We start from the raw sequence: 23,254 nt of genomic DNA on the forward strand, positions 1-23,254 counted from the left end.
CACACAAATGCCTGGGAATAACCACATCATGCTAAGTCCAAATAATGTGACAGTTAATGTTTTAACAGCAAGTATATTTATTGGTGTGTCTGAAGTTCTGCACTCCATCAGACACAATTCATAACTTAAAGGCAACAGAGCAAAACATCATGACAGGCTCTGGCTGGAATATCAAAAAACTCAATATGTCACTTAAGAAGTATATTTAAATCGTTTAAGCATTTTGGTCTTCATCCCAATCCTTCTTTCCTGATGGAGGTTTTGGGCCACCACTGGGTTTTGCCATAATGATCTTAAAAGATAACAGGGAACAGAAAAAGGTAAAGGTTAGAATCAGACTCTTACAGCCCTATGATTCTGTCAACATTCACTAAAAGTAATGCAACTTCCCTAGTCTGAACCTAAGCCTCAATCTTATTTTTATCCATCAAATTGAGATACTCGCACATTAGTTTGGGTTGGTTTTTTTTTTGTAAATAGCAGAAGCTGAGCCCTGATACACAAGAAAAGGGCTTTTACCTCATTTTTGCATGCAAATTATGGTTAGTCTACAGAAAGAGAGTGCAAAAATAGGAGTGATGGTTTTCCAGAATGCACACCACAGAAAGCAGAATTATCAGAATTATTAGTCTGAATTGTAGTCTAAACTTCACTAACACTTTAAATGCCTAAAGTCCACCCGTCCTGCAATGTGAAAGACTCTTTTTCTGTACTTTTGATAGCAACAAGCAAAGCTAAAACTGCACATGTCATCACTTAATCGAAGCTTGGGTTTAGAATTCCTTTGCAAAGGCATAAATACAAAATGTAGCAATCAGCACACCTAAGACAGCAGTGTCACATGTCCTCAAGAAAGTTATCATCTGCCATGTGCTTGTCAATATATACTCATGCATGTGCCCACACACACAGATACCTCTCTGCTAGAGACAGCTTACTGCACACTATTTTTCAGGCTCGTCTTTCCAGTCATCCTTATCCCAATGTCCTTGTTGCTTAGGGACTTTTGGACCACCTGCTGGTTTTGCCATAATAATCTACAGAAATTTTACATGCAAATATCTTTTTGCTAAAGTTGCACAAAATATAGAAACTTAACATTTTTATCATTAAGATTATAACATCTCTTTTCCCTAAAAGTTGGATTTTCCTGTGAAAACAATATATGACAGAAGGTTTCTTCTGTTAAAAATCTTGCTTCTACAAAAGTTAGGACAGCTTTCTGGACTACGAGTATCAAAATGTCAAATCTTAAAAAAAAAAAAAAAAAAAACATTAAAAGTGATCTTATGGAAGTGGCAACATTACAACATTCCAAATTATGAGCTCTTTAGAGAGCAACTTCCAGGCTTTCAGCAATAAACAAACCACATTTTCAAGTATTCTATTTTTCTATCTTGCATTCCAAGAAGATTCACATGTTCTGCACATTTAATTCAAGATTTCAATTCAGTGCCCAAATTACTTGTAATCTTACCTGATCTACTCTTAGGACAGTTACTGCTGCATTCGTAGCCAGCTTTATACCCCAGAATTTTCCAAGGTATGTGTCTAGTACACCAGCTTCCAACATATCCTTCACAGCAGCAGCTTCAGCCTATCAGACAGGGTGAAAACATTGTTCAGAACCTCCTCAGGCTTCTACATAGCAAGTTACTGGGTTTTGAACGTTACAGGTTTAAAACAAGTTATCACTTTTCTAATCTCTCTTCGGAAAACCTTTGTTTCTAATCCATTAGCAGGAAGACTAAGTAATTACTAAAGACTTATTCTCTATCACATCAGTTCAGTATCTCACTTTACCTTCAACAGAAGGCTACTATACTACACTGAATTTAACTGCTTGCTGGCTGATTATTACAACTCTAAGAAGTTATTCTTCTAGACCATACAACACAAATTCAGTGATTTAAAGTACTTCTATCAGTATGAATTATGTATATATTAAATATAACCCTGTATGGCAAAGCACCAAGTAATGCAAAAGACTATTTACCTCAATATCAAATCCAACATTTTTGTTCCCTTCCTGATGCATAGCATAAAGTTTGGAGATGACCTCATTAGCCTTTACTCCAGAGTTTTCTGCCAGTGCTCGAGGAATGGCTTCAAACGCCTCAGCAAACTTCTTGATGGCATACTGGTCAAGCCCAGGACAAGTCTGAAGTAAAGTCGAAAACCATGTCAGCATTTAAAAAATTTAGGTATAAAATAATATGTATATATTTGTATAAGTCACATATATATTTAAATAAGTATATATGTGTGTCTAAGTTGTATAAAAAAAGAAATAAAGTGCCCATTTGCTGTACCTCTCCATAGGATGTGATCTGCTTGGCTAACTCAATCTCTGTTGCACCACCTCCAGGAACAAGACGTTTATCCTGTGAACATACCATCCCAAAACACAAAGTTTTGGTTAAAGCGCGGCATTGATTTTCACTTTTAAAATTTATATATTCTATGAAGAAAGCAACAGAACTTTATCCCACGCAGACTTATTAAGAATATGCTTTGGAACAGACATGAATTATAATAGAATTTACCAGAATTAACGCATTCGTTCCAATGTCTTTGACAAGAATAGCTTCTCATGTAAAAGCAAAATAATAATGTAGTGGGATCTGTTTGGTTGGTTGGCTGTGGGTTTTGGTGTTTTTTTGGTTTTGATTTTGAGTTTTTGGGTGGAGGGTTGGTTTGGGGTTTTTATAAAGTAATTTAAACTCTTGCCTAACTAATAGAAGAATTCCTAGACTTTCTCACCCTTTCCATTAACTTTCCCAACATTCCATTGTTGGGAAATACCATGCAGGAAACCAATCTACCGTACACTAAGTTTAAGGTATCACAAAGTGCTTGGAGTTTTTGTTTTCTTTTAAATTAAGCATTTTGTTTATCGTTTAGCAAACACCAGGATTCACTGAAGAACTCCCAGTCTTTCTAACAGAAAAGTAATCATCATAAATCGTAAGTCAGGCCAACTCCTGGAGACAAAAATAAATACAGAGACTATGGCTGCTTCTGCACTTTAACTCTGTGTGCATGTCCCAGTATGCATAGGACATTAAGCATCAAACAGAAGTTTAGCATTTTTTGCATGCCATCTTCTGAGTAAATTCACAATCATTTCCTTTTGTATAAAAAAAAAAAAAAAATGAAAAATGAACATTCAAGCATTCAAGTCCACAAAAGCTGCTCAGAAGAAACTCTGAAGAACTGAATTCTTCCATCTCTAAAACCTATCTGTAGTATGTGGAAGAAGCGCATCTATCTTGTCACTGATGAACTAGAAATTCAGTATCCGACCAGCCGGTTCCTTCCGATACCCAGTGACAAAGCTATCTAGCTTTTCTCTGTCCCTGGCTTCCAAGGAGCATTATAAAACATTTAGGGAAATAGTCAAGCAATAGCTGACTGCTATTACAGTGTGGTAAAACTAATATATCTTCAAGAACTCATTCATTACTGGAAAATTAAGAGCAGTACATTCAGAGCCAAGCACCATCTTTCATGTACACTGCATTCACAACAATGTTGGCAGACATCTACAGAGTCTTCTCTACACCTCAAGAAGGTTCCTAAGCTGATGAGCTACAGCCTTTGTAGCAAATGAGGGCAAAGCAAGCATGAGTTTTGCTTCAAACTCATCTATATAGCTCAGTTTTGATAACTGGTTACTTACCCTTGTGAGTACTTTGAAAGTATTTACACCATCATCCACTGCTCGCTCTATGTCATCCATCAGATTGTCTGTAGACCCACGAATGAGGATAGTAGAAATGGCACCATCCTCTTTTTCTGTTAAGACATGTGCATTACTGAATTTTGTTAGATGCAAAACACAAGAACATTGTACTTCTAGGACAGTAACATTAGGAGCTGTAAGGAACAAACATACCATGCTTAAAAACAACAACCTGTGTATCCCCAATCTCTGATAAATACACACTGTCACAGTGACCCATTTCTTCTAGAGTAGGGGGAGTCTGTAAAGAAAAACAAGAGTTAAGAGGTGAACCTCCTCATAAGTTCTCTCCCTCCTACTCATTTGAAAAGTCCATACCAGTCTGGGCAGGGCTGTTGCACCAACAGTTTTGCAGAGTCTTCTCAGATCCCACTTTGAGTTCAACCTTTAAAAACACATTTGCAGAACAAATGTTAACACATATTCTCTTCACTTGGCAGCATTCTGTAAACTAATGACATCTATCAAGATTTACTGCACCAAGTTATAAAATCCATTCATCTCTTTCAGTTACAATTTTCAGGAATGCTATGCAAAAACTAAGAATTTAAAAACAAGTAAGTAGTTCGAATTGATGAAAATTATCAATAATCTAGTGCATTAAGACTTGAATGCATCTTTACAGCACTTCTATAACGATCTTTGTTATGAAAAAGATTACACTACCATGCTCCATTTTCAGAAGTTCAAACTTTTTGGATACCACCAATAAATTTACAGCTTTCAACAAAGGTCCACTTATTTGTGTGAGATGAGAGCTACCGCTAGTAAATCTGACTTACATTGTGCAGAATAGAGTTCAAGGACGCATAAATGATTTATTTAGAGAAGATGATTTAAGGCCCACAAAAATAAAGTATTAAGAATTAGTTCTTCCACCCATCAATACATCAGCGATGCACGGAGGCATCTCATTATTGCTAAACCATCACATGAAGACTGTGACCAGGCAGAACCACTGTGGTATAGTCTTAAGTGCCTCTGAGGCCACATCCCTCTTTACTAGATCCACAAATTTTTATATTCTTAATTTCAGCTGTGCTATAATGACACTTAAAGACAGAATAACAGTACCATATACACAAGTTACTCCCTGATTAGCTGTCATACAGAGGTGAAATACTAACAAGAAACATATGCTATGAAACAACCAAACTGCAGGTCAGGTTTTGATCAGTAGAAAAAAACAGTCTGAAATAGTTTCTTTCCAATTTGTTTGAGAGGCAAGTGCCAATATGGCAAGTATATTTCATAAATCTTGCAGATGAAAAGTTTTCACATTCTTCTAGCACTTACCTGACTAACATAAGATTGTATTTGTTGGCATAGTGAAGTGCCATGTCTGCCACTTTGCCACCCGTTACTACTACATTTGCACCACTATCAGCAATAGCTTTCACTTGTAAATCCATTAGATTTTCTTCTCCCTTACTGAAATTCATCAGCTCTTCAGCATTCTTTATAAGTACAGTGCCCTAGTAAAAAACAAAACACATAGTTATCAATTCAATGTTAACTACATGCTTAGAAGTTTCTGACAAATCATTTTGTCTTCCAACCTTATCCATAAACCCCAAGTTATCCTATTTCATAATACTGCCACCCTTCCCAGGCAACAGGGTAAAAGAAGTCAAAAAAAGGGCACTTTAGTGTTTATAGACAACCTTGAGGTTCAGACATTCTAGCATACACCTCAAATAACCCAACAAAACCAAAACCACCTCACAAACCCCAAAAACCCTCAGAAGTAAAATTGGGTTCAGATGTTTTCTATCAGCTTTTTTTAAACTAATGAACTCAATATTAACAAAAATATCTGAATCATCAAGTGTCAATGATATTTATAGTTAAGACTAAAAATAAGAGCACATGAGCATAAATAGATACACAACTTATTCTGAGCTTTAACATACCTTAGTTTCAGTTATCATAGCATCAAAAGGGCAGGAATACACAGCTATTTTTGCATCTTTGACAGAAGTGACATCTCCTTCAGTTTCTTTTTTAAAAACCATGCCATGCAGTACTGAGGAAGCAGAGATACCAGCACCCTGAAAGGAAAGAAATGGAATGGGGGAAAGCTGTATCAATCATTTATTGCCAGAAAGCTGCACTACACCCTTTAGGAAAGGCAGTCCTTACATTCATTTGAATGCAGCAACCTAAGTTTTTATTGCAGCATAAAGAAATGAGACTGAAGCTGGTTTAACAACACCAAACATTGTCTTACAGGTTTCCATTTTAAGACTATTTGGTGGTCCACCTAAAGCCTATGACATACATTTTCTGTGCTCAATCTGTTATGTATTTATTAGCAGGGGAAATTCATACTAGATATAAACTTATTCCTACCCACTGAACTGAGGCCTGACAAAAAGAATGCAAGATTAGACAGCTACATTTCTGCCAGCCTGCATTTTAGCCTAATCTTGTGACTGCATCTACAAAGATGCAATCAATCAACATCCCTGTGTACAATAAAGTTAATGTATCTGACTTAAGTGTATACTTTCATGATTTTAATAATTTTTGTTTCTGAAAGTTGCTAGTGAGCACTAAATACGGAATATAAAGACCAAGTTCCAAAACTTACTATGCATGCCACAACACAACAGAAACAAGAATATAAAAGGCACTTCTGAAATTTAAAGTCTGAAAGTTAACTTTCATTAAACTGTTTACCTTGATAATACAGTAAAGCTAGCTACTTCCAACTTACCACAATTTTGCACACTCTGATATTATCAACATTGAAATGACCAGAATCCGAAAGAATAGAAACTGTTTGGAGGAAAGAAATAAAAAAAACTAAAATTAATTTGTGCTGGTTAATGAATAAAGTAGAACAATGACCATAAATAATGGAGTTTTTCTGAAGTACTAAAATTCAATGGTTTGAGATGCCTGCCTAAATTTAAGGCAATTTTAATCTGCTAATAACCTGCATGAAGAGAAACAAATTTTGTTTTTTCAATGTAGTAATGAGAAAGCAACACCTATTTCAGGCTGCTCAGTTAATTAAATTCAAATATCCATTTACACACATATATTCAAGAGTGAAGTCTGACAGAGAATATTTTCAGAAAACACTTAAAACCAAACATGAAAGCTTTTTCCCTGGAAATCTAAAGGGAGAAAACAAGAGCGCAACACAACTACAGTCCTGCTTCCATTGTTCTGTGGCTGAGACTAGCAACAGCTTATATGAAGTGTAACATATTTTCCAAATGGTAAGAGGAAAAAAGATGGTTTCTGATTTTAAAAGAATAGAAATGTGTCTATAAATTTTTTGCAAGAAACAGACCTTTTCTGAGCCACAATACCAATGAAGAGTTCAACACAATAAAGGTTATACTCATCTCACATGAAGACATTACTAACAATCATAAGCAAAACCATTCAGTTTTTTAGATGCATGCACACATCTGTTCTTGTCCACTTACCGCAGGCCTGAGCAATAAGCTTTGATAAAAATTGCTCATTGCCATATTGTTTGCTCATCACTGGTGTGTGCAACAAAGATGCCACTTCTTCAACATCTCGAAGGTTCTTTGCAGAATAGCACACCAAGTCTGGAAGGATTTCTAGGGCTTTCTTGCAACCTTTTTCATATCCTTCAATCACCTGTGAAGCAAACAAGAAATACTCGCTACACGACTTCATACTGCTTGTATCTTCTTTTCAAAGGACCATTAAACATTAACAAAAGCAAAAGCTTACAAGTGTAGCAAGAAATCACAAGCAGCAAAACTTCTGTTCTACTGCTGTTCTTCATATGTGTCTATCTAAAAAATTACTTCAGAAGGAAGGAAGCAGACAATTCACAATACCATGATCCAAGAATTATAGTGTGAATTCAAGCTCTGCGAGTTGTAACGACAATATGACTTGCCTCCGAGACGGATAATCCCATCCTCAGAAGGTCTTCTGCTAACTCCAGAAGAAAACCAGCAAAAACAAGGACAAAGTTTGTTCCATCTCCAACTTCTTGCTCTTGCATGTGGGAAGCCATCACAAGCATTTTTGCAGCAGGATGCTGGACCTTTAAAAGAAGTTACATATCTTAGTTACTAAAAATCCACCTAGACTACAGCTTCAGGTTTTTCTGTGCATCCAGTATAATCTCTCTTATTTTAAATAGTACCTAAGTATACTAAGAAAGCACAAAATTGGAAAAAGAAAAGAGGACACATTATCTTAACTGGCTACCTTCCCTAGTAAGCAAATGGCATGTATGAAGAAAACAGAGATCTGAACATTTCCCCTACAGCATAAATCACACATCCCTGATACTGGTTCTGTACTATTTTTATAGAATGCAATAGTTTCACAATCAATCTCAGTAACAGGAAGTTTAGATCTTCAAGCCGAATTTGGATGCATAACATGCCAAGTAAATGTTGAAATACCATTTAGTGTTTTTTCTGCTTACACACTGCACTGCTTTCCCTTTTATCCCAAGGCAATAAAACCACTGTCATTTTATCCCAGAAAATAATATGCAAGATTCATTAGATTCAGTAAATAGTCCACATTAACAAACTGCATTAAGGAAATACTTAATACTTACACAATTTCTACCAGTAAGTACAGAATTCAGTAAAGTATTATTTGTATCAAAACACAAATATTAAGTTGATAGTAAGAGAAAAAGTTATGACAGATCAGTCTTCACAGACTTTTACTGTATGCACAGGAGGATGCTGCTATAACCTCAGCTTCTTTAAATGCAATTAACCTATTCTAAGCAGACAGGAGAGTACAGCAACCACCAACACTGGAAGATAAACATAACAGCGATTTCATGCAGAGTTTTCCAAACACTGAATTGTCCAGACATGCACTCTTCTAAATCTACACTGGTCTGGGGGACAAAAAGTAGGCAATTATTAAGTGTTTCCTGCAACTACTTAATGCTGCTTCACAGAAGAGGTCTGTTCCTTGCTGTGGACATAGCCCACTGACTAGGCAAATCCAGTAAAAGATGTCAACGACTCACAAAATGACATGTAAATCATCTGTCAGCATGGCATGTATTAAACATTCAGAAACATCGCAACCCATGAATGGAAAGACTAGTTCACAACTGACATCTTCTGAAGCAAGAAAACTTACATCCAGCTCTCTCAAGATAGTAGCAGCATCATTTGTAACAAAGAGCTTCTCCAAATGATTGATAATCATTTTGTTCATTCCTCGTGGAAGGGAAAAGAAAATAATATAAAAAGCGTTCATTAGGAAAGCAGTTATTTTGTACAGATACTATTCCATAAACTTCAAGTATATCTTATACGTTAAAATGTTAACCCTATTTATAATTCAAGAAACTATTTTTTGTGAAGTAACCCTTGAGAATGTGCTACAATGAGAAGAAATCAATAATTTCTGAATAAGCAGTTTTCTCTTCAAAAGAATGTTAGTACACCGTTTAATTAACAAATACTGCAGAACACCTTTTGTGTTGGTATATCTGTCCAGACATAATATGGGTATATTCATTATAACTAGCTACCAAGTTAGTCTTTCCTCTCATTTTTGTAGGTCTTCCATACAGCAAGACAGCAAAAAGGACAAAAACTCACAAAAAACTGGCAAAGTCAGGTACATTGTATAGCATAAATCAAGAGCTAACAAAACAAAGTCTTAGCGATGCAGCCACAAAGACTTTTTAGCATTCCAGAGCAAGTCCAGCGTGCTTCCTCAAACACATTTGCACAAAACCACTACACTGATTTTAGGATTTATTTACCATTTGGTCCGTAAGTTGTACGAGTGGTTTGCGCAAGTTCTTTGCATGCCTGGATGTTCCTATAGACAGCTTCTTCTAGTCCTGAAAAATGCTAAAAAGGAAGTTATTTAGAATCAGGCTAACAAAAAAAGAAAGGGATTAACTAGTCATTTCTCATCAAAACAGCAATAATCTACTGAGTCAATGGTTTCATCAACTTAGATTTTGCATTTTACTTAGAAAATTAAAAGGGAAATGAAACCTTACCCAAAGACAGCAAGAAAAGAACTACTGTGTACTCCTCAACTAGGCAGTTCAGCAGGCACAGTAAGCTCTGAACAGAAAACCTGAACAGTGACTCAGTTTTCAATACAGTCTGCATGTCCCAAGTCTTCCAAAAAAGTTAGTGGCATGCCAAAGGGAAACAGAAAATAACCAATACCAGATTAGAGAGGGGCAAGGGTTCTGTAAGCACAGAGTTTTGTGCGCACAGTTTTGCACATGCTTCTTTGCTCACAGCTCTCTATTCCACAAAAATAATTTAATTCAGTTCTAGGTTCAAACGTGTACAGTGTGAAAATTCATAATGATCTATAAGATATCTGTGTTTGAGAGGTCAATCAGCCTGGCTTCAGTTTGGAAGCCTTAAGAAAAGGAGGGATCCACAGAAAGGGCCTGAAGAAAGAGCAGGGTAAAACATACTGTATGGGCCATAGGAGAGGGAAGAAAGCTACTCTCTAATAGTATTTGTTCTCTAAATACAAAAGAAAAAAATGTCAGAATGCCAGCTGCCTCCTTCTTTTGTAAAAGGCAGTTCTTGCTGTTCTGGCCTTGGAATCTCTATTAGAGCATCTAGGCCACTTTGTTTCCTTGCTCTCCCCCTGAACTCGATATATGCCATTGTCTCCAAGAAAGATTCTGAAAAGAAAAACAGCCTTCTGAGTTGCCAGCTTCACTTTCCTTTCTATTCAGTAGCAGCAACCAGAACTTTTATTTTTCTCTGCAATTAAAGAAAAACCCACCAGACATGCCTGCTTTCTGCCCACTTTCTGAAAGAATGACTCGGCCAGAATCTACACTATGTTAGCAATACACACAATGAGAACGGATTTATGGAAAGGAAATATAAGGAAAATTGTGTGTTACTCTACAACGCTGGCAGAGGTACTTTTCTTACGGGCACAGTATGCGCGTCAAGGGATGCACACAACAATCGGGACACTTCTGCGAAGCTAAATCTAGAGGGCCGGGTTGACTTTTGCTGATCACCACCTATACAAGCTCTCCAGACACACGCCTTCTGACATAGCTTCCAGGCGCACCCTTCGGGAGGGACCGTGGGGGACCGGGGTGGCGGGAAGTAAAGGCAGCACCTCCGGGCACAGCGAACGAGAAAGATGATGCGGCCGCAGCAGAGCCTTCTCGAAGACCGCGTGCTCCAGGCGCCGCCCTCTCGCCGCCAGCGGCGCGGCCCGGCAGAGACCGGGGCCGGTCCCCGCCCCACAACGGCCTCCGAGAGGTCCCAGGCTGGGGGATCAGGGAGCACAAAGCTTCCCGGGCCCCTATCCCGCGGGACCCATGGAGCACCGGGACCTACCGGCCCTCCAGAACCTTCTCCGCGCCGCTACGCTGAGACTCCCTGCCACCTCCTCCCATCCCACACCCCCTCGGAGGAAGCAGTCCCTGCCCAGTGCCGCTCCCACCTTCGCCCCTTCCTTGAGCATCTGGGCGAAGCCCGGGGCCTTAGGGACGTGAAACGCCATCTCCGCTCCGCTCGGGCCTGGCACCGTGGGGCGCTGAGGACGACGGGAGAGACGAGAGCAGGAAACGCGCAGGCGCGCCGGGGCAGCCGGGAGCTCGCGGGCAGGGTGGGCTGTGCCGCGCCGCGCCGCGCAGTGCCCCGCCCCGGGAAGGGAAGGGGAAGGGAAGGGGAAGGGAAGGGGAAGGGAAGGGGGCCGCGGGGAGAGGAGCCGGGCTGTTTGCTTGTCTCCCGCTCGGAATGGGCGGTAGGTGGCGCGCAGGCTGCGGTTTATCTGCGCCTGCGGGGCCCGTGCTCCGCAACTGGGGGGGTTTCCTCAAAGCTGTGTTTTCTACTGCACCGTCTCGGCTGGTGTGTTTCTGTGCTCGCAGGCCTGGCTGAGTTCGTCAGAAGGCCGCCTAGTCTGCAGCCTGGCCGCTGGGTGAAGGCTGCTGGGTTTCTAAAGGAGAATAGAGATTGATAGAATGGGGAGTGTTTAGAGGTTGCTAACCTGAGAGACAGTTGGCTTGTCCTGTGGCTGGGCGTTTTGCTTTAGGTGAATATAACCAAAGAGAGTAAATGGTCATTTCAGTGGTGCTGTACTTATGTAACATTTATGATACATAAATTTATGTAACTTTTTTAAAAGGAAAAGACCCCTGTTCTTGTTTTTCTGAAACAGGAGAGCATTGCCAGATTTATTGTACTATGTCCAACTCACTGCCTCCTTTTGTCAGAGGTGCTATGTGGTGGTGGTCTTTCCTAGAAATCATCAGGGATATAGTAAGGTGATATGGTGACCATGGCTGATGTTGGCTTCTTTCTTTCACTGTCAAGGGCAGGGTGTTTCCCAGATGTTTCTCTGAGTACATGAAGTGATACATGTCCCAGAAACAGTTAATAGTATTCATTGCCACTGGTGGCAAAAGCTGGTCATGAAACTTCGCAGACTCCAGTCGAGTGTTTTGCTTGGTACAGACCCGACTTGTTCAAATGGAAACAAAATATGCTGATAGCACTGATAGTCTGAATAGCAGCCCTGAGGAGAAGGACCTGGGGGTGTTGTTGGTCAATGAGAAGCTCAGTATCAGCTGGCACCATGTGCTTGGAGCCCAGAAAGCAAACCATATCCTGGTCTGTGTCAAAAGGAGTGTGGTCAGGAGTGTGATTCTCCCCCTCTTCTATGCTCTCGTGAGATCCCACTGCATTACTGCATTCAGCAATGGGGCCCCCAGCATAAGAGGAACAGTGACCTGCTTGAGCAATGTCAGAGTAGGCCATGAAGATACTCAGAGGGTTGAAACACCTCTCCTACGAAGACAGGCTGAGAGAGTTGGGCTTTTTCAGTCTGGAGAAGAGAAGGCTTTCGGGAGACCTTTGAGCAGCCTTCCAGTACCTAAATGGGCCTACAAGAAAGCTGGAGGGGGAGTTATTACAAGGCCAGGTAATGACAGGACAAGGAGGAATGGGTTTAAACTGAAGGAGGGTAGATACAGATTAGATTGCGTGTAAGGAATGAATTCTTCACTATGGTGGTGGTGTGGCATGGGAACAGGTTGCCCCATGGATGCCCTGGCAGTGTTCAAGGCCAGGTTGGACAGGGCTTTAAGCAACCTACTGGGTGCTCAAAGCTGGTCTAGTGGAAGGTGTCCCTGCCTATGGCAGGAGGCTTGGAACTAGATGAGCTTTAATGTCCCTTCCAACCTAAACCATTCTATGATTCTATGATAGGAAAATTACAGTCAAGTCCTCATTGTCCAGGGTAATCCCAAGTAGTATGTGTGCTACAGGACACAGTGAAGAGTACTTAGGAGGCTCACCATGACATCTCTGTAAAATAGCTGAGGTCCAGCCAGGAGACAGTGAAGCTGCTTTGTGTTTGATAAGTTTTATTGACTTTGTTTCTGTGCTACACAAAATTAAGCATACTGTTTCAAGGCCTTAGAAATAATACTGCTGCATTTGGGCTGCGCAGTATCTGAGCAATATGTACCAACAGAGGCAGAGTTGCTCCATCTCTGCACCACAGATAGGCTGCCTACAAGGTTAATCAAATTTCTTGATATGTGTTGCTTAAGCAGCCTCGAGAGGATGTACTTGGTTTAGGTGTACTGTCCTGTAAGTCTTAAAATTCAGTCAGTTTTAACCTGTAACACATCTTGGCATTGTAAAAAAAAAGAGTGATGATAGAAAGCACAACTAAATAAAGCACCCTGTGAATGAACTTCAAAAAATCTGTATGCAGTTTTGCTAGAAATACTCGGAGGCAGATGCCGCTTGAAGTAGAAGAGGGAACCTACTCAGCCCTGCCTGTCATGACCAAGGAGTGTGGGCATTTTCTAAAGAAGGAGCTGGGGTTTGGAACAGGGGGTATAACCCCATTTATCTCTTTTTTCGCTTTTCCAATGTATCTGCACCACAGTTCAGCTAGGAAGGGAAGAGCTGTCTGTCCTGTTCTACAGCCAAGGTACTGGAAACTTTTTTAAAGCAGCTTCTGTAATCTGTTGTTGGCCACAAAGATCAGAGGAGAGGTACTTAATCCTAAATCAATGTAGAAGACTTTTCATAGTCATGGGCATTATATCAATAGTTTGAATGCATTCTAGTAAGAAACAGTTATTTTAGGGCAGAGAGGAAAGATGTCTCAAGTGCTCATCAGCAATGGCAGGATGTGTTTCAGCTGTCTGTGACTAATAATCTGCATGACCTCAGGCAAATTTCCAGTGAATCATCAACACTTACTAGTTTTGTAATTTTTACCATCTATTTTACATTCTCAATGCCGTCATCTGGATATAGCTACCTCATTGTTGCAGGACTTAACATGAATACCGTTTTTCCCAGCTAGGAAGTAGAATGGTGAAATGATGAAATGGCTTCCTGGAAATTTTGCGGTCTGGGAAAAGTCCATGGTTCTTTTCCTGTAGGATCCTATCATTTGCCTGGGTAAATTGCCAACCTGGGCTTAAATTCATATACCATTTGTATTAAAATATGTTTCTGAGTTCATTAGTATGCATTTGTATTATTCTCCTTCTCTGATTTTCGTCAATCCAAATAACAAAAGAATTAAGGCAATAGTATGCGGGATGCTAAAGAAACAGGTCTAGTATTTTAAGCAAGAGGCTTAAGCACAAAGCCGTCCCATATCTGCCTGCTTGTTTCACAACTACATTGTCCTTCCCCTTCTCTTAAATATTCTCTTGAAAAGCATTTGCGCACCCATGCAATGAGTCAGATTAGGGAACTGGTCTGCGTTGAGACTAATCCAAAAGAAGTCTAGCCAGCTTTCAGCTTTCATGCTTACTACATGGATGTACAAAATCTTGGGAGTGGCACAAGGAGAGAGGAAGGGAGACAGGGCAGTCTATTCTGTGGCAGTGCTGCCTTATGCATCTTCAAGTACTTCTTGAACTGTCCTGTTATTACAGTGCTTTTATTGAACCTTATGTTAACTACATCTTTTAAACCGAGAATACCAGTAAAGCTAAAATGTGTATGTATATTTGTGATTATGAATATATATTATATACAAATATATTTATCTGTATTAAACTATTGCTAAAACATCTCTTTCTATTAGAAGTTATTTGGGACTCGCTGTCTAATCCCGACTTTGACTTGGCCTTGATCTTTTTTTAGCTCTTGTCTACACCATTTATATTTTGCACAGATATTGCCATGCTAAAAGACCATCCAAAGGTCAGAGGGTTGGCTATTGGCAGTTGGCTGCCCTTTCACCAGCCAAAATCTATTACTGTACAAGTGGAAATCCCCAGCTTATCTGTAGGCACATATTTGTCAACTTTTAGGATGGTAAAATTTTAATAAGATCTTGGGAAGTTCATAAAAAGGGCAGAATGTTGATTTCTGTTTGGTTTTCCAGCAGTGGGAACCGGAGCAATTGGAAAACAATGATAGAAAAATGTCTGCTGAAGTTGTGGGTGTGACATCTGACTGTGTTTGTCCAACAACACTGACAGCTGGCCGATGAAAAAATGTGAGTGTCATCTTGAGGGAAGCCTGAGGGCCATACCTAGTTTGCAGAGAATTGTGCTTATACCTGAGACAGCCTGTAGGGCTGAACATGAAGGGTTAACATAATTCTCCCATAACAGCAGCAGCAGTTACATCAGCTTTTCCCAGATTATGTTTATCTCACTTATGATGAGAAGGAGCACACTAATCAACTGGAGCACTTCTAATCAACTAAGTATTTCTTAGGTCATTGGTCCACAGCTTCTGGGTTAAATGCGACCCTCATCCTGGGCTTATCTCACTTGCTGGTGGAGAAGATTGCAAGCTAGACAGGAAAGCAAGATTACTTTGCCATTTGTGTATTCTTACCTCAGTTGTATGTGATTTCTGCTGTAGCTAAGACAGTTTGAGTCACTGGAAAGCACTTCTGGGGATTTTAAAGCAGTATTGCCTTTGCATAGGATCAGTAAAATGTCTGAAAATGTTAACTAAATAGTGATGACAGTCCCTAGCTGAGTTAAGTATCCAGTATGTTTGATTCTACCTGCACGAATGGCAACAATTCAAAGGTTCTACTAAACAAGCAAGATTGGAAAGGATAATAGTCTCAGAAAGGAACTGATGCTGTTTGTATTGATTTTGTATTGCAAGTACAATCAAGGTATAAACTCATGTTGTGACACACGAAAATAAAATTCAAGAGCCTCTGCTTCATGAGAGAAAGCAAAAGTGTTGAAGTCTTTTTTGTTTTGATGTCATAAAAAAGAAAGCCTAATTGGGCAAAACTGATGTCTTCTAGATGGTGAGTTCTGTTTTGCATGAGGAGGTCAAATCTGTAATCAGGTGAGGGCTAGAGAAACATTTCTCTTAATTTTTCAAAGTGGTCATATAGTTTTGGTTTTTTTTTCCAGTGGAATGCACAGGATCCAACTGCTATTGAGAGTTCCACTGTTGTTGTTGGGGTAGGAAGAATTTATCAGTACCTATGTGGATGTGGGAGCTTGGAGAACATCAAACTGGGAAGTGATGGAAATAGGAATTTTAGGCTGTAATGTAGAAAAGATAGGAAATAGTGGAAGAGGGTGGTTGGCTCAGCATTGAATAGATTTCTGCAGAAATAGCACCTAAGTGAATTCACAAAGAGTAAGATGAATACCAACTGTCTGCAGGCTCCTGGAAGCAAGCTACTAGCACACCTCATTTGCATTTCTTTCATCTCTGCAGGCACACAGAAAAAAAACCTGTAGATAAAAGGTAGAATTCTGAGATCAAGACCACAACTTACATTGCTTGGCATCTGGGCCACTGAAACCTGTGGTCTTCTTCACTGTGTCATGCATTGACTTAGATGCCCAATCTGTTCTAAGGATGCTCTAAAATAGTACTAGAGATTCAGGACAAAGACAGAGGGACAGAGGTTTTTCCAATTTTTAATACTTTTTTTTTTCTCTAACCATATAGTATTGAAGATCTTGTCCAAGTAACTACAAATCTTGTTTCTCTTATCATCCCCATTCTTATTCGGGGATTAATTTTAAGGTTCTTAATCCTGTGTCATCTGAATATACTTGTTGAGAAATCCATTAATTCTCCACAGCTCATGTCAGTGGGAGTCTCCTGGCCCACCTGTTTCTGAATCGGGCCCAGGGTCTGCAGAGCACTCTTCTTCTTTTTACCAGCATAGAGTGTGAGCCACCAGTACGACGTGGGAAACTCCCCATTATTTCCTGGCTACTCTGTCAGCCCCATTTATCTATCAGAAGCTCAGAAACTAGCCTGTATCTGTGCTTGGTTGTGAATCAAAAGAATTCCAAAGACACCTTTGCATCCCTCATTTCTGCACTGTACAACCTTCTCAGCTGTAACTATGAATCATAGCTCACGCAGTAATGCGTAATCTTTCTTACATGATTCCTGAAGTGTTTAAAAGATATGTTAATAAATCAATGCTGTGAACTTCTTCAGAGCAGGAGATACTATACCATGTTGTATAAGTAAGGGAATCAAACCATAGTGTAGTAAGGGCTAAAGGCCATGGAATAGATTCATGCCAACAGTTGGGAGTATCACACACGACTTATTCCCAGTATTTACATGCTACATCCTCAAAGTGCGATCTCATGTTCGAGCAGTAGATACACCACCTACTGCCTGAAAAAAACAATAGTTGAAGTCTATTCCCTTGCTATTTAAGTTCCATAATAGAGAAAAATAAAGTAACATATATATATGAATAATTATGGACAGTTACTAAGGTATCATTTAAGCACTGCAACACAGTTTACATATAAAGAATAAGCAGAGAACGTTTTCTAATAAACAACAAAATAGCTAATTATTAATATACCATTGTTGTAATATGTACAACAGAAAAAAAAGTTAATGTCCTGGAGGTTTATTTAATAAGAAAACCACCCTCATGTGCATCCAATCAGAAGGAACTATTCTTTGTACTGTGCTATGAAGATACGTAAAGCTCCTGAAATACTGCATTACTTTGTTCACTCTGACTTACATGTATTTGCTAAGTATTTGATCTCCAGATGCTTTGCATACTACACAATGAATGGGTGAAATGACAATGAGGGAACTAAGCAAAAGGATGACACCAGACTGATACCAAAGTTCCAGCACCACATCCCTGACTCAGCAGTATCAGTAGTTTTCCTTCTTGGGTCTCAGCCAGGTTTAATTCTGAGCCATGGAGTTCAGAATTGGGGTTAAGAGACTTGAAACAGTAATCGAACAGTACATAAATCTCTGTTTTTTATGCTTTTGAGGGACAATTGTCCCACCTGATTTTCATTGTCAGTATTGTTTGTCTTACCAACTCTGCAGGCTGGGTATTCATTGCTCAGTAAAGAATAGATTTTACCTATGATGCATTTGAGATGGTTTTTTTTTGGTGTTTTTTTCTTTTTTTTTAAACATAGTACAGTGAAGTGAATGTCTAAGCGTTTCTTATGCAGTTACGCATCTTTATGGTCCAGGTTCTCTTGAGTAAAATATGGACATCAGTAAGGCAACTGTGAGATTCACAGCAGATTGTCTGTTAATCATTGCCTTGTATGCAAATGGTCCAAAACATTTACTACAGCATCACATCCGTTATTTTGATCCACTAACAGATGTCATCAGCCAGCTGGGAAGAGCCTGCAGAAGACATCAAACCAGTGCTTTGAATGGCAAGCCATACCTCCACTCTTTTACTTTAAACATCAGCAAGTTGCAGTTTTAGGAGGGAGTCATTTATGTTCCCAACACCTGCAGACACTCTGAGAGAAGTTGTCTTGTTTCATTACTTACAAAGGCTTTGGATAGTTTGGCCAAGAAGACACCACGTTAAGCAGAAAGGAGTGGTGGAAAGCAGAGTGAACAGATTCCAAATCGTACTGGTATAGTTTGGCTTCACTTGAACTTAGTTTGCTAAGCAGACATTTGATAATTAGACTTGCTTTGTGCATAAACTCAGAAAAATACAATGGAGTGGGGCTCACAAAGATATCTTTGGGCAAGACAAGAGTCCCAAAGCAGTCATTCAGCAGTGTGTGATTCTATTAATGATTTTGAAAACACAAGTGTAACTCCCTTTTCTCTCATCAGCAGCTTGGTACCTGCTTTTCAGGCCTTCAAAATCCCTGAATGTTGAACTCTCACACCTAGTGGAGTACTTCATTGTGCCTTCATGCCTCCATTCCTCTGTGATACAATCTAACCAGTAATTTCTTTTTTAATTTCTGTTACTGCTGGCACATTCAGGAGAACTACAGAAGAAAATGCTGTGTTCTGATGAGACTAATAAAGAGAGCTAAGAAAAAAAAAAGGGGGGGGGGGAAATTTAAAAATATTTGGTACAGATTTAGTTTGGAAATTTCATTTTGTTCTTATTGTGATTACCACATGAAGAATATCATAAAATCAAAACCATCATGTCATTATAGGCTTGCAGGAACGTGGTATGAGGAATAGTGTATGGTTTTAGAATGGCGCAACATTATACTGTCCTAATCCAGCTCTTTTTGTGTTGTCTTCAAAGGCTCTTTGACACGAGATCGGTGAATTTCTCGAATGTGTCCTCTAAGGGGCAGCATTGAAGAGCAGGTCTCGCTAAACTGCTGCGTCTTATTCATAATGCGAAGAAGTTGTTAAGTGACTGTCAGATTAGTGCCTGTTCTCTGTTGTTTGGAATTACAGGTTTTCAAAGGTAACCAATATTATTGAGAGACATTGCTGCCAATCTGTAAAAAATCCTGTAGCAGACATATTTCAGTTTAAGTGGTAAAACCATTGGGATTCTCCCCTTTCGAGTACTCGAAATCATGCAAAAAAAAGGTGAGCATTTTGTTTTTGTTTTTGTTTTTGTTTTTTTTTGGTGGTGATTGTAGTGGTTTCTGTTGTAAATTTTTTAGTGTGAAACTGATGGCAGAGCCTATTTGCATTTCTTTCTTGTGAGAAATATCAATATTGTGTCATTTCTAGATGCAGTATGTTGTCTTGACTAATGCTAATTAGATAATGTCAAGTCTTTCCTGTCAGTATTGCACTAAACAGTATAGTGTGGGTGACTTGATATAGGAATATTCTGGAGTATTAATATCACTGGCTTAGTCCTGAACATTAGATCACAAGAATATCTGCTTCTTCCTTATTAAAGTCCTGTGATAAGAGGAAGATTGTGGCATTAATGTCAAAACGGTAATGCTTGGTCCTTCACTTGCAGTCAGCCTCAGGATGATGGGTAGTCATCTAGGAAGAATGAAGTTCAAGTGCTCTTTTCCCCCTCTGAAACATAAGCAGTTTATTTTCCTTACCCTGCTTCATTTCATCAGTGAACCAATAGAAAATTTGTAGTCTTGTTTTCTGGGCAGGAGCTTTGCCTGGGTAAGATAGCCTTCAGAACTTTCTTGTACAATTTGTCTTCCAGAGCAAAGTGCTTTTTTTTTTTTTCCTTATGTGCCTTTATAAAAAGATAATATGTTTGGGTTTATAAAAATACAGTATCTTTCATTAGAACAAGCAATTTGGTTGAATTTGGGCTCATGGGGGAAAGTGGCTTGAGCACCCATCATTAAAGACTATATCAGAGATGCACAAGGGATCCAAACCAGCTGTAAATAGGGAGGCCGGTCATAACGGCAGTTTTTGACTTTGTAACCATAACAATTTCCTTTTTAACATAGTCATTCTACAAAACAAGATAAATTCATGTACACACATCTGTCACTGTGTGATTGTCATGTGCCTAATACATCTATCACAGTGCAGAACTGTCTGCTGTGCTCTTGCTAGTGCTAATATCAATCATAGATTTTCTCTTCAGGGAGGGAGAGAAGATAAATATATACAGGAGGTGTGAGAGCTTCCTGGACTATTATAGGCTGCATTTACTAATGAAAATTTTTTGCTAATAAACACTCTAGCATTAATTGTTTCTAAATGTCTTCTCTTTGCAGCTCGCACTATTAACTAAGGCAGTTTTGGTGCTGAATCAGCAGTGAGGTTTCAAGTATGAGCAGAATACCAGCCGCTTTTGAGGATTTCACCCCATTCTTCTGGATGTTGATTTCTTCCTTACAGCATCAAAGCTTCATGCAAGTGTGTGTTCACTTGAAAGTCTTGTGCATGTATCCATAAGAGCATGATGTTCTCAGCCATCATCAACAAGTGAGGCTGTAATATATTATAGTATCTTTTTCAGGTACATTCTTAAGGTAAGCTAAGCATTCTCTTAAGGAATGGCAAGTCTAGTTGAAATAAAGCGATTGCTTTTATGAGGGAATTATCTTTCTGTTCTAGGACAGATGTGTTTTAGTGGCACAACTGGTAAGCAAAATTGAAGCATTTGTATTTAAGTACTTGCAAGAAAGGGATGGTGTTTTTAGTTAGTGTTAGCTTTGAATGTTAGGCTGCTGATCTCCCAGTGAATTGCTGTACACTGTCTATCCATATTGACCTTCAGTATTCCCTGTTGAGATGACCCATTATCATTCTTCCTGTAATTAGTTTCTAAAGGTTATTTCCATCTCTGTGCTGATGTGAGTGAAGCATGTAAGTTTGCACCTGTTGATTTCTGACAATAGTGAGTCTTTTCCAGTAATGTTTCTAACTTCAGCTTTCATCTCTGCAAGAGACATGCAAGGATCGTTGGCAGCATCATATCTCAAAGGCTTCAGTTTTCTTTCTCTCAGCAGAATTAGCTTCCCACAATTTCTGTCTAGGGTTTCCTTTGGAAGTGATGGAGTTTTTCACCTGTCGGGTTTTCAAGTGATTGAAGATGTGGTTATTTCCAGATGGTCTTAAGGCAGGTGTAAAAATTGCTGAGTCAACTCCTGTAAATCAACATTATCGTGATTGAGCTTATTTTTTAATTTCTCTGCAATGGCCTCCTTTATTAGATTCCTATGTTCCTATATAAGTGAATTCAGCTATTGCATGTCAATTTGCCATTAATTATAAAGTTTCTCATCCTATTTTTTAAGTCAGTGCTTAATGTATGTTTCATGCTGGTTTTAATGACTGTATTTAATCTGATTGGGTTTGGCCATTTATTATTATAGAGCTTTGGGGAAAATACATTATTTTACCTGTGTTAAAATACTGCATAGGCAAGGAGACTGGAGGAAGCATCTAAGAAGAATAATGAAGTGCTCTGTTGGCTGCTCTGGTTGTCAGGACTTGGGAGGTCAGATTGTGAGTGAGATGCAACAAGACTAAATAATTTATATTTGATCTATACCTTTCCATTATCCAAAAGACAAGAAAGAAGTATTCTTATTTGTTTCTGGATTTCTGGCTGGGAAAATTGTGATTTTATTACTTCATATCGGATGTTCGGATCTCACCTAGGATAACTGCTGCTTTAGTAAAAAACGCTTCTCTACCCAGTTCCATGCAGACTTGAGATGGTTATCCTTATGGACTGCAAGAAGAGATCACAAAGAAATTCTATTTTTAAGGCTGGTGTGGAGGCACTTATTCAATTGCCATAGCAGACAAATGGAATATACCATCTAGCGTTTAATAGCTGGCAAATTCTCAGCTATGTAGTCCAAGTGGTATTGGAAATTCTACAGGTAATGTGGAGTTAAAGGATGTGACTCACCCATGTTTATGGTTTCAAAATCAGTTCTCTACAGCATGGAACAGCTTCACCCTGATCAGCCCTAATGGCAGTAAAGGGGACCGAATCCCTCCCACAGTGTGATTTTTAACAAAATTTGGTGCAGATAAGTTCATCAGAAATCATCAAAAATGGGATTCTGTTTGTACTCAGAGGAACCTATAAGATGATGCTTTTGCTCTGTGTCTCATTTTATGCAAAACAGTTTATTTTTTTAATTTCTTCTTGGAACATCTTCAATATGATAGAATATTTAAAGTGCATTTTTAAATAGTGGCTGGCAATCTGTGAAACACCATTTTAGCATGAATGAAATCATATGCTACTAAAATACTCCTTATACTAGGAAACTGAGATAAATTGAAAGTAGCACAGCTAAAAAAGGGAGGGCAACAGGTGTTTTATTAGACAGCAGATATCAGCTTTTTTTACATGTGTAGAATAACTGATACTTCATCCTAAAAATTGTTATAAATTTGCGTGTTTCTACTACTGAATATCAGTAAGTCGCACTGTTACTAATTTAGTGCATGTTCCTTTAAGGTGTTTTTGATGAATAAAACATGATACGCTCTTCTAGCATATCACCAGTTTCGTGGTACAGGATTGAAAGAATTTTGCTTGAGTACCAGGCATTTGATGACTAAGAGTATGCTGGAAAAGGGAACAAGGCAGGTTTTACTCCTGCACAAAAAACCTGCATTCTGTAATTACAGAGATGACTGTAAGGTGCATGTGCAGCCTGTTATAAAGAAGTATTTTTTGTGTTGCAGTAAATGGGAGAGTAATTTTCTTAGATACACAGATCTTAGTCACCTACTTAGTGAATAAGAGCAGTGTGATTTGCCTCTACCCAAAATTTAAAATGCTTTTGACTGTTAATTTGAGCAAGTCTCCAAAGTGAAACATCCTGGATGCCAATTTTCCCACTGTTTAAAACTGAGA

The 23,254-nt window shown here is 39.0% G+C and overlaps 2 protein-coding genes across 4 annotated transcripts in view; one reads left to right on the forward strand and one right to left on the reverse strand.

The window, feature by feature from the left end:
• Positions 1 to 59: 59 nt before the first annotated feature.
• Positions 60 to 11,330, reverse strand: CCT8 (chaperonin containing TCP1 subunit 8). 3 transcript variants are annotated; one of them, XM_062622161.1, is made up of 15 exons: positions 11,177 to 11,330; positions 9,495 to 9,585; positions 8,861 to 8,940; positions 7,638 to 7,787; positions 7,189 to 7,369; positions 6,465 to 6,526; positions 5,659 to 5,796; positions 5,042 to 5,220; positions 4,064 to 4,130; positions 3,899 to 3,986; positions 3,683 to 3,798; positions 2,313 to 2,384; positions 1,997 to 2,161; positions 1,478 to 1,597; positions 60 to 292 (listed from the first exon to the last, which is right to left on the reverse strand). In XM_062622161.1, the coding sequence occupies exons 1-15, from the start codon at positions 11,234 to 11,236 to the stop codon at positions 215 to 217; spliced, it is 1,647 nt and encodes a 548-aa protein (XP_062478145.1). In that variant the 5' UTR covers positions 11,237 to 11,330; the 3' UTR covers positions 60 to 214. The 3 variants fall into 3 exon arrangements, with proteins under 3 accessions (XP_062478145.1, XP_062478144.1, XP_062478143.1); XM_062622160.1 differs by lacking the exons at positions 7,638 to 7,787; positions 8,861 to 8,940; positions 9,495 to 9,585; positions 11,177 to 11,330 and adding an exon at positions 939 to 1,037 and having other exon boundaries at positions 7,189 to 7,423; XM_062622159.1 differs by lacking the exons at positions 7,638 to 7,787; positions 8,861 to 8,940; positions 9,495 to 9,585; positions 11,177 to 11,330 and adding an exon at positions 917 to 1,037 and having other exon boundaries at positions 7,189 to 7,423.
• Positions 11,331 to 20,541: 9,211 nt separating this feature from the next.
• MAP3K7CL (MAP3K7 C-terminal like) overlaps positions 20,542 to 23,254 on the forward strand; it is a 39,077-nt gene continuing 36,364 nt past the window's right edge. Inside the window, exon 1 of the mRNA XM_062622167.1 lies at positions 20,542 to 20,853. The gene's annotated coding sequence lies outside the window, so the exon portion shown is untranslated. The remainder of the gene's footprint in view (positions 20,854 to 23,254) is intronic.

The sequence above is a fragment of the Pezoporus occidentalis genome, unplaced genomic scaffold (genome assembly GCF_034315485.1).
Source record: "Pezoporus occidentalis ecotype Australia unplaced genomic scaffold, CSIRO_AGI_Poc_V1 ctg24, whole genome shotgun sequence".
Taxonomy (NCBI): Eukaryota; Metazoa; Chordata; class Aves; order Psittaciformes; family Psittacidae; genus Pezoporus; species Pezoporus occidentalis.

What these genes read in the sequence shown, in the direction of transcription:
- CCT8 (XM_062622161.1), bottom strand. Translation starts at nt 11,236, where the DNA reads ATGGCGTTTCACGTCCCTAAGGCCCCGGGCTTCGCCCAGATGCTCAAG. An exon ending in TACAATCTTATGTTAGTCAG is followed by an intron (nt 4,131 to 5,041) that starts GTAAGTGCTAGA and finishes GTGTTTTTAAAG; the next exon opens with GTTGAACTCAAAGTGGGATC. An exon ending in GGTTGTTGTTTTTAAGCATG is followed by an intron (nt 3,799 to 3,898) that starts GTATGTTTGTTC and finishes ATGTCTTAACAG; the next exon opens with AAAAAGAGGATGGTGCCATT.